The sequence below is a fragment of the Mycetomoellerius zeteki genome, unplaced genomic scaffold, assembly GCF_001594055.1.
Source record: "Mycetomoellerius zeteki isolate Tzet28-1 unplaced genomic scaffold, Tzet1.0 scaffold203, whole genome shotgun sequence".
Lineage (NCBI taxonomy): Eukaryota > Metazoa > Arthropoda > Insecta > Hymenoptera > Formicidae > Mycetomoellerius > Mycetomoellerius zeteki.
The window spans coordinates 61,854-73,371 of record NW_017256991.1 but is presented as its reverse complement, the minus strand read 5'-3'; the positions used below and the strand labels follow the sequence as shown (position 1 = coordinate 73,371).

Below are 11,518 nucleotides of genomic sequence, written 5' to 3'. Positions count from 1 at the left end.
TAAGTCGTAGAAAATTGACCAATCACAGTCGAATATGAGAAGAATAATCAACTGTGATTGGTCAATTTTCTACGACTTAAGACCCTACGACCTCTACGACTTCTATTGTAGACCCCGCATTAAGCTAGTTCTACATTAGTCTCATCGCAGCGTCGCAAGCGTTGCGGTCCAATCAACATCAAGTTAGCTCGACTCTGATTGGATCATAACGTTTGCGACACGCTTGCGATATTGGGTGCGTTCAGCAGAACGTTTGTTTTGCAACTGTTGTAAGTTTCCTTCGCGCTAATTGGATCATACTTTTAGATCTAGAAGAATGGTCCTATCTCAGCAGACAATCATAAAACGGTTGCAAAACTGTTGAGTCTGCTGAACGCAGCTATTGCGATGCGAGTAATGTAGAACCATCTTTAGGAGCTGTAAGCTTATTGGCTATTGCGTCACATTTTGCCGCGCGGCAAGCGTTTCCGCGTCCAGTGTGCAGGAACCATAAAATATTTGTATTTAAAACAAAATAAATATGTATTCGAACACTGAAGAGAGACAAAAATCGAATCTAATTTCGAATTCTAAATATGAAAAGTGAAAGCAACGCGAACTGACTTGTAAATTGTCTCTTTGATGGAAGTTTCCACTTTAAGCTGATTCTACTCGTGAGTCGCATCGCAGTGTCGCAAGCGTGTCGCAAGCGTTGTGGTCCAATCAGAGTGAGAGCTAGATTGATGTTGATTGGACCGCTTGCGACGCTACGATGCGATTGATTGGTTGCTGCTTCCGCTGCTTGACGCTTGTATGTGAATGCACCTTAATGTAGAACCAGCTATATGGCTCCTGCACACTGGACGCAGAAACGCTTGCCGCGTGCAAAATGCGATGCGGTAACCAATGAACATGTTAGGAGTTGTAAGCTTATTGGCTACCGCGTCGTATTTTGCCGCGCGGTAAGCGTTTCCACGTCCAGTGTGCAGGAGTCATTACACTTTGTAGTTGCCCACAGTTGTATGTGTGCGTTGTGACGAACACATTCAAATACATGAGTGTATTGTGTAAAATAGGTTAGTGTTTTAAATGCGCGCGTAAACATTGCTGCGGCTGACATTGATAATTCAATAATCGTTCTACTTGGTGCTGCAGAGATAGGTTGGTAGATTTACGATTGTTAATTAATACTGATTGAGATATGAGATATTTTCAATATTCCGATTCGGGATTTCGTTCAAGAGTGTGACAAATATTAAACCATATTTACCTATTGTGTCGTTGCAATCAGCTGCAATACGCAGTATCATATTCGTCACACACAGTGTTGGTATTTACATTATATAATTTACAGGAGTAAGATAAATTCCAAGCGAAATTTCGAGCCATATGGATAAAATGGAGATGGACGCCTCGGAAATAGAGGCAGCCTCGAATTCTTTCGTGTTCTCGAAACCGAGTACCGTATTTGATCTTCCAAGAGTTATTAATTTCGATGTAGAATCAAATCATGTGTTCGACACTCAATTCAATAAGAAGAATATGTTTACATTCGCCGCACCGACGATAGTGTCGCAATGCAATCAAAGCTGCACAGATAATTTATATGACGAAGATAGAGGTGAGCGCTGTGCATTAGAGCAGTGGACCAATAAATCCAACAAATATAAGCCAAGAATTTCTAGAAACACGTACAAGCCTACGATCAACGTATTTGCTAATGCCCTTAAAGACACTGGAGCATTTGAACAGTTGAAAAAGAATTCCAAGTCACGTATTACTAAAGTCAACATTGACAACTCGATAACATGCTCCAACGTGCCGAAAGCCTTGCTGACTAAAACAGCAGCGAAGGAATACTTTGTCAAGTACGGAAAAATCATAAAGGTAACTATTCGTCCGAAGAAACACGTAATCACAGTGATTTACGCAACGAAGATAGAGGCGAGCGCTGCATATTACGGCGGTGGTGATTACAAAGGCGAAAAGTTTGACATAAAGTGGACAAAGCTGGAATCAACGGCGAAAAAGATGATTAAGAAGAAGGAATTGCAGCGTAATATAGTGGCTAATCTACTTAAAGCATCCGACGACGAGATTAAATCAGAATTGGAAGCCATGGCGAACATGGAGTATAATTTGCATCCTATCAAAGGAAACGAGATGTCCGATGTAAGCGTGTTGTTTCCGTTAAAAACCAAAGCACCGAGTGGTAAAACGACATTGTCGCATGAGAAAGCTACGGCAAAATTGGAGAAAGTTACAGCGAAAGTCGAGAAGCACGACACCGAGAGTCAGATAGTTAAATCTTTGCCCAGTAAATCCATAGAAGAGCTGCAGAATATAATACATCAAGTTGCTCTTACGGCCGAAGATAAGTACAAAGTGTTGGAGGCTAGAGACCGTCTCATGAGACTGAAGCGAGCCAAGCCTGCTTCGCTCGCGACAGTAACCAGCGGCACTTGCCCTGATATGTGCCCCGAGAAGGAACGTCTGATGCGCGAGTCTCAGAGGCAAGTCGCGTCGTACGAACAGCTGGAAGGAAATGAGTATAGAATAAATCACGCGATTGCTGTGAAGCAATATTCGAGATCTTCCGCGGATCAGGAGGAGCCGATGCCTCACGAGTTGAGGCCGGTGAAATCTTTGAAGATGACCATGAGCTACTTGCTTCACGAGTTGATGGATCTCTGTGAGCAGGAAGGTACAAATCTAGCCGAGTGGTATCACTTTCTTTGGGATAGGACGAGAGGAATTAGGAAGGATATCACGCAGCAGGAACTGTGCTGCAAGGAAAGCGTCGAATTGATCGAGCAGTGTGCTAGGTTTCACATAGTATGCTCGGAAAGACTCTGCGCGGAGGATGCATCTGTGTTCGACAAGAAGATCAATTCGGAGAACTTGACCAAGTGTTTGCAGACTTTGAAGTACATGTACCACGATTTGAGAGTAAAGGGTATCACTTGCGAAAACGAGCCTGAATTCAGGGCGTACGTTGTCCTACTAAATTTGAACAACGGTAACTTCCTATACGATTTGCAGCAGCTGCCGGTGTCCGTGCAAAATTCACTGCAAATCCAATTTGCGATCAAAGTATATTTTTCATTGGACTCAAACAACTATTACAAATTTTTTAAGCTTGTTCGAGAGACGACTTACTTGAACGCCTGCATCCTGTTGAGATATTTCAATCAAATCAGATTGAGGGCTCTTTCGATAATGGTGAAGGCATACTGTAGAAGTACCTCAACCGCTTTTCCGTTGTACGAATTAATAGACATCCTCGGCTTCGAGGATGAGAACGAGGCTATATATTTTTGCGAACAAGCAGGATTGAATCTGTCCAACGACGAGATGTACATTCTCCTGAATCGTCAGAGTTTTAATATGCCCACGGCGAGTATCCAGCAGGGTAGGGCTTGTAATTTAATAGAATCCAAGAGAATCACCTTAAATTTTAGTATCGGGCAATGCATCGCCGGTAAAAGAATGCCAGAGAAGACTTACAAGAATCATAAGCCACATAACAGTTTCGACGCGCACGGCTATTTGATGCCTGAGTCGATCAACGCCGCGGACCAAACTGCAGATGACTCTTTTGCGGAACGGCATGATCCATACGAATTCGCAGAAAAGGAGACAAAGAGGATAGCAAAGTTGACATCAATTCGGAATAAAGATCAGAGAGTCGCAAAGGATCTTCTACGACCTGTGCAAACTCGAAAGCAGCCAACAAACACGAACAACGAAGGGAGCGCATTTAAACACGCGTCAGTTCCCGAATCAGTCAGCTCAGACATTTTTAAAACGGTAACGTCCTGTATACCGGACGTATTCGAACACAAGCCAAAAGAATCGAATATATTTATTGAGAACAAAACTCAAGCTAGTGCATCGATTAAAGTAGCTTCTGAAAAATATTCTGATAGCAGAAGTGCGACTGGTACACGTCGTGAAGACACCAACGATAAACAACAGCCAGCGATGTTTGGTAGCAGCAGTATTATCGCCAGTAATAATTTATTTGTAGGCAATCCTTCCGTGTTCTCTACACCGGAAACATCACGTAATGCAGAACCAGTCCCGCCGTTTGCGATGGCCGTAACGAAGAGCATCTTCTCCGGGATAGACTCGAGAAATTTATTCAGGAACGTTACACCTTCTTCCTCCACGATATTCGTTAATAAACATTTTCCCATACCAGTTTCTGTTCAACAGTCAGCGTTCACGGATGTTGCGAATAAGACAAAGAAGGAGCAAAGTCAAGTCTTCCGGAAAAAGGAACAGAAGACCCAGGAGGAAGTGATATCGGAGGCTGAGAAAGCTGGGCTAGAGAAGCTGGAGCACGCGAGGAGAATGCAACGAATTGAGGAGCAGTCAGAAGAGATTTACAATAGCTTGCACGCCGAAGTCACGAACGAGTTTTGCTCCACCATCGTGAAACAGGACATCGACAGGATAGAGATGTATAACACATTGAGCAAGAGATTCCTTTCAGACATGATCGGCGAAGTTACTCACGAGATTTGCGATACAGCACTGACCGCGGAGATCGAGCAGCAAAAAAAATTACAGGCGATGTTACTGCGAATTAAGAATCGAGTGATCGTCAGATGCGTAAACATCTGGAAGCAGTACGTATTGAGAAAGAAGCGGCAAAGAGCGGCGTTGGAAGGCACGCCGGTTTGGTTGCAGAGGCATTCCGTGGAGGAAACCGCGCGGATGCTGTATACCAAGGAGCAGGAAGTGGTGATGCAGAATATGTGTAAACGACGAGGCGAACCAGAGCCAGACATAGCAGTCAGCGCGACGGAGAGCAGTCTTGCGCCTATCGAAATTATCGTGCACATCGGCATCAAGGAGAACGTACGATCGTTGGACCTCGAATCCTTGCCTAACGTATACTGGAAACTCGTCATCTCCTGGCCGGACTTGGCCAACAAAGCAGTCTTGTGGTATCACAAGAAGGTGATGAATAAATACTTGAATCCCGACGATTTTACAATGGATCCTATCGTGAAGATTTATCGGCCGAATCCTTATGAAACCTTGCACATCTGTATAAGGCATTTCGAAGGTCTGATCAGTGAACATCACTTGATCGGTGCCGACGCACTTCTATTCATCGCTGACGCCTCGGAGAATTACAGATCTGTAGCTAAACGTTTAACGAGGACCGTATTGTCGCGGCACAAGCTAATGCCTATGCCGCTCGCCTTTATCGTTTTAGGTAACGGGGACGTGGAGAATCAGAATGATAGTATCGTCTCAGATTTAGAATCCTTCCTGGAATCTGGCTACGTATCGGAATATACAATCATGTACGAGGAGAATCTGTCTGCGAAAATTATCTTAAATTTGACGCAAAGCGCAGTTTTATGGTTGACGATGAATAAATCACCACCGAATCCGCTGGAAATGGATTATCTGTTTAACGTATACGACATATGTTTGTCCGAAGAGTTATGGTTGAGGTATAGGACAATTTTTGTACTTACTTATTTGATTATATACTAATATATGTATATTTTCTAATTATTATAATCTTCAGGATACTGGGTGATTCTATGTACAATAAACAATTGTCAGACGCATTAAAGGACCCAAACTTTGTAATTGATTTGCACAATGAGGCTGTAAATCACTTGATAGACATAATCTTAGATCCAGAATCCATGTTATATACAAATTTCGCGCCCGAATTAAAGAAATTTCTCAAAAACAGCGGCACCATGCCATGCAGTTACGAATATTTTAACGAATCATGGAAACGAGATGAATACAGAGCAAAATTAGAGACCGCGATGAATAGTTTTGTACTACCACCGTGGAAGTAAGTATTGATATAGATCAATGTATTAATTATTAATTATATTAACATATCTATACCTATATAATAAAGCATACACGCGTGATAGTTGTATATTTTCAATATTTCGTTATTTACGTCGTTTATTTTCTTATTTCAGTGCACCGTGGCCAATAACAGACATACAAGATCTGCGACGACATATTATGAATTATTGCAGGGAGGTGTTGTCCGATTCGAACTATAATATTATTTTTTACGATATATTGAGCAACTTATTCCTCACCTCGGGCAGTTTACAATTATCCAATTTCGTACACATATTACTATATATGATAAAAGAGAAGATACGTCTTCTGGACGAAGATCAAACGGTCATTTACAACAGAAATCACATCAAGCATTTTCAGACATTACCGTGGTGGTTCAAATCCAACGTATTGACAGAATTCATGTTGCACGAATCAAGCTCGGATAATAATATCATGTTAAATGAACCGACGAGAAAGCGAAAGAGACTCGATAAATCGGAAAACAATTTGGATGACAGCGTATTAGATGAAGAATTTAGTTTACTAGCGGAGTTTTGCGAGAGCACTAAAACTTGTGTCATGGAGGTGCATTCTGTGTCCATCGAGGTAGAGAACCGCTTGCAGGAGCAACAATTAGAAAACGCATTATTGGAAGACAGGCTAAAGAATGCTTTACTTGATGAGATAAACCTAACAGAGGAAGGCGTATAAGTTTTCCCCATTTAACCATATGACATATTTTTTAATAATATCTTTTGTCATTTTATATTATTATACACGTTATGTACAACATGCTTTATATTTATACATTGACATGCGACGATTTACTTTTGAAACAATGTTTTCCAGTTAAATATATCTCGATATGTATAACATTTAAAATATATTTATACATAAGGTATGTGTGAAATCGCTGCTACGATCTTACTTAAATGTTATTAAGTTGTTCATATATTATAAGAATCATAAAAATAGAGCTAGTCATTAATTTATTTTTCGTAACGTAATTGTTTCATATATGTATATATATGTATGTGTGTATATATATATATATATACATATACACACACAATATGTAATTCGTAGAATTATATGGTTCGGAAAATATATATTTTTAACAAAACGCTTTTCCACGGTCTTAAAAGTATTGTCGTTTGATATTGTACATTCACAACATAGTTAAATTCTCATAGAGAAAATAAGAAAGAGAAACTTATTCAGAAATGATGAATATTCTGAAAGAATTAGTGCAATGAATACATATTAAATTCATTTATTAAATTAGTCACAAATTTTCTTTTCCCATATTCATATATCTCTCTTTATCTTGTATTACTTGTTCCGTTCCCGCCTCCTTCCATCATATAATTTTATTATATACGTGATGAATCCAGACATGTATGCGCCTTCAAAGAGAGATATATTTAAAATATAGGATACATTATTTTATACGAAAACTTTTAATAAAATTTATCGATGAATTGAGATCAAATGATGCTATAATACAAGACTTTGTGACATTATATACAGAATATAATACGTATTTTGCTTTCTTGTAAAAAATTTTGTATAACAATTTTCGAATGTATAATTATATAAAACCTCAAATGTATAAATTAATGTTACGATGACTCTTGATTACCAAGATTTTTAATTTTGTCACTCACAGAATACATTTACAGTTCTTTTATATTTCATCATTAATCGATGTAGATCTTAATCGGACTTAATCGGAATAGATCCACGCGTAGCGAGTTATATATTTTTATTTGGTTCGGCTATGTTTTTGATTTATTCCTAATTCGAGTCTATTTATGAAATAAATATAACAACTATAAGAGTCTCTTACAGAGTATTTCAAACATTATGTCAATTGTTCTATGATATATCTAAAAGATTATGCGGGAAGTATATTATGTCACGATAAATATTCGAACCATTGGAAGAAGAAAAATTTAATTTATTCAGTAAAAATAAATGATTAAGTTAAACATAATATGTTATTGAAAATATAACATATTATGTAATGTAAGATACACATACGCGTCGTATATGACATTGTGATGCTCCTGAGATATCGCTGTTAAAATTATTATGCACGTAAGTTACAACGTAAATAATGTGCTAACATAGATCAGTATTTTCATAATAAAATACATGGGCATATCTCCTTCGTAACAGAATACATAGACAAACGCGTATTGACAAACATATTTCTTAAGATATATCTATTTTAAAATAAATACACAAAAGATCTATGTGTTTCAACAAGTTTAATTCTAAGGGATTCATATAAAAGATTTAATTTACTTTTAAATAAAAATGAGAAAAGACATAAACAAGGAATATATATATATATATATACACACACACACACGTACGTTTTCCAAATCCTAATATCCGCGAGAATGATATTTTATTACAAGATGTGACAATATATACGCAGTATAAAATAATATTCAAGATCAAGCCACAAAGATCTAATTTTGTGATAAACATTTTGAAATTGGTATGAATTAATTTATAATGAGGCGAATATAACATAAATATCTTCAATAAATGAGTCATATATTTCTTTTACTTGTGCTATATAATTTGTTGATTGCATAATTTGTAACGGCTCAGAGATTTCGAAATTTTAAAATTATTGAATATTAGTTAACAATAAGCTGCCGATATATATGCAGGGTTGGCAAATGTTACTTTTCAGTTACTTTGTCATTCAGTTACTTTTTATAGTAAACAATTTGATGACGATGTTGCAATCTTTTATGATGCTAACTAATTAAACGCTAAGGTTGTATTAAAGTTAGAGAAGTCACTTTGAAAAGTAACTTGTCACTATTACGCGTTACACTGAAAAAGTCAATATAAGTATAACGAGTAAGGGCCATGGCACACAAAAAAACTTAAGCAGTAAAACGTAAACAGTAAGCGAATTGACCAATCACAGTAGAGTCCATAAAGCCATAATATTAAAGCAGTAGCGAATCCAACATGTTGATTTCCTTACTGCTTACGTCTTACTGCCTTAAGTTTTTTGTGTGCCAGGGCCCTAACGCATAACGTTACTCGTTACTAAAAAGTAACGCGTTACAAATTAGGAGTTTTTTTTTCAGTAACGAATGACTTTTTCAATTCATTACAAGTAACGATTGACTTTTCTAACTCTGATGTTAGCATTACCATCATAAAAAATTCACAATGTCATTACCAAATCGTTATTATAACAAGTTATTATAACAACACGTTATTATAACAACGATCAACAAAATAACGGCGTTACAAGTGACGCGTTACTTGCCAACCCTGTGTATATATATATATATTTATTTATTGATAAAGTCTAACTTAATCAAAAATGTCAGTCTTGGATTACCCTTGCAGATAATAACATAATCACATTTGGATTATGTTACGAGATGGCGCAAAGTTATATAGAACGTAATTGATATATGAAAATGAATAAAACAACTCATGTGTTTTAAACTTTTCCTCCCCTCGTTGGAAAGTTATACTTTTAATTACAAGTCTGGATGAAATCTCACTGAAAACAATATCAACAGAATAGAAAGAGTAATCCAGGACAATGATGCACAAAAGCCTCATGAATAATTTATAGATAAGGAAGCGAGCTCACGAGTAAACAAGCGAGAACATATAAAATACCTAGAAATGAATTTAATCCAGCTGTCCGTTTAGGCACGTTTTGAATTCTATGCGGATTGCGAAAGTCCTTTTCTATTTTAAAGGCAGTCGGCAAAGTGACCACTGGCAGTACAAACCAGAGGGAATATCTAAACGCCACTACTATAAGAATTATATACGGTGTAAACAGTAAAAAAGCATACAAAACGTGAGACGCGGTATGACCTATTAAAATAGCTAGCGTCACGATTCCTGCTTTCTCGTCACTTTCCATATCTCTCGTGTTGTTACTGTGCAAAATAGCCTCGGTATTCAAGGCAAGCGGTATCGCGTAATAAATTGTTCCTAGTTCAACGTAACCGGTTTGCGCCATAAACGCAAATAAAACTGAGATTGGACCGAATATAATTAAGATAAGTACATCGCCCAGAGCGATATATTTCAATCCTATACCTCCTGTATAGAGAAAGGAGGAGGATAAACCTCCGAAATACACAAGAGCCAAATGTTCCATCTTTGCGGGAGAGATGACTGTCAGTAAGACAAATCCCAAACATCCTGCTGCGTATAGGAATGCCCCCAATGTGACCAATTCATCTTTGGACAGTAACTCATCTACCAGTATTCTGTCGTCGCTTTTCCTACTATCAACACCTTTCACATAGTCAAAATAAGTGTTCACTACATTACCAGCACCATGCACACAAACCACTATGAGCACGGTAAGGCATAGCGATATCCAATTGAAGCTCGCCAGGCCTGGTAGTCGATATGCAAGCGCTGATCCAAGAAGCGTCGGCATCAACGACGCGCTCAGCGACCATGGTCGCACTGCTAGGAAGTACGAAGATAGCTTCATGAGGGGAGAATTCAAGGCCGACGATGGCGATGGCGATAATATCGAGGATGAGTGATGTAGATTATTCCCCATTGAGGTATCTTCAATTTGCTCAGTCGGATTCTGAATGCCGCCGTTAGACATCATGTTTCATGTATAGTACTATTAAAAAAAAAACACAACATATCACTTGAATGCTGAAGTAATAAAACCTCAAGGAATCTATAAAGAAGGAAAAACGCTAAGGCTAGGAGTTGCAAGTTAGATGCATTGAACAAACGTCCTAATAATATATCTTATATATCTTAATAATATATCTTAGTAAAAGTAACTTTTAGACTTTGTCTCCTACACGTTGATCAGTCAACATAAGAAGAAAAAGATAAATATTGAGTGATACAAACTTTTCGATATAACGATGTCCCGGAGTATCGTACTTAACGGTATCTTAATTTCACACCACATATGCATTGCGCAGTCCGTTTCTACGTGTAACTTATTAGAGAGTTTTTGCAATACTGTTTATCCAGATACGGTAAACGCTAAGGTCACGTCATCTTAATCTTAACAATTATTTAATTAAGAAAAGGATAACGTAACTTTAGCGTTCACGTATCTGGATCCACGTTATTGCAAAAACTCCCTATTCTTTAAATCGAATAATCAAACAATCAAAAAAAATGAAATTATATGACGCAAGGGCGACGAGAGCGAACCCGCGTGCAAGATAGCGCGGTGATTCTCGACAGGGGCCGGTGCGTTCTTGTCGCGCGCTAAAGAGGCAAACCCACCTGAGATTCCTTCGGAAAACAGGTATGAACGAAATTAGGTTAAAATCAAGACGCTGTCTGCGGCAACTCATATGACGTTCCGCGCGTGCTTGTAGTGCTGGTACATCATATAATTATTCGTTGCTACATTAGTGCTCGCTCCGACAGCATTATGACATTTACGACTGATTACGACGCGGATGCGCGATGCTCCGAATGATCTTCCTCTTTCCTTCCTTCCTCTCCCGACAGTCCCGACTCCCCTGGTCCTTCACTCAACTTGCTTTACCCGCTGTGACGTTGGGAGTGCCGTGAAGTGCTGTGGAGTGCTGGGACCGGGAGTATTCAGTATTGGGACTGTGGTGTGGGGACACACGGCAGGTGTGTTCATTTTAGCTGCACCATGTTGCACTCTTTTTCATTCGAGATGAGACAACGGCTG

The 11,518-nt window shown here is 38.5% G+C and overlaps 2 protein-coding genes across 3 annotated transcripts; one reads left to right on the top strand and one right to left on the bottom strand.

Moving 5' to 3' along the window:
- Positions 1–1,311: 1,311 nt before the first annotated feature.
- On the top strand, positions 1,312–6,563 carry xmas (RRM_XMAS2 and SAC3_GANP domain-containing protein xmas). The gene is made up of 3 exons (XM_018447553.1): positions 1,312–5,453; positions 5,531–5,812; positions 5,949–6,563. The coding sequence occupies exons 1-3, from the start codon at positions 1,369–1,371 to the stop codon at positions 6,529–6,531; spliced, it is 4,950 nt and encodes a 1,649-aa protein (XP_018303055.1). The 5' UTR covers positions 1,312–1,368; the 3' UTR covers positions 6,532–6,563.
- Positions 6,564–9,164: 2,601 nt separating this feature from the next.
- heix (UbiA prenyltransferase domain-containing heix) lies at positions 9,165–11,402 on the bottom strand. Of its 2 annotated transcripts, none has more exons than XM_018447538.1 (2): positions 11,098–11,402; positions 9,165–10,471 (listed from the first exon to the last, which is right to left on the bottom strand). In XM_018447538.1, the coding sequence occupies exon 2, from the start codon at positions 10,451–10,453 to the stop codon at positions 9,437–9,439; it is 1,017 nt and encodes a 338-aa protein (XP_018303040.1). In that variant the 5' UTR covers positions 10,454–10,471; positions 11,098–11,402; the 3' UTR covers positions 9,165–9,436. The 2 variants fall into 2 exon arrangements, with proteins under 2 accessions (XP_018303040.1, XP_018303039.1); XM_018447537.1 differs by having other exon boundaries at positions 9,165–10,468.
- Between the last annotated feature and the right edge of the window lie 116 nt (positions 11,403–11,518).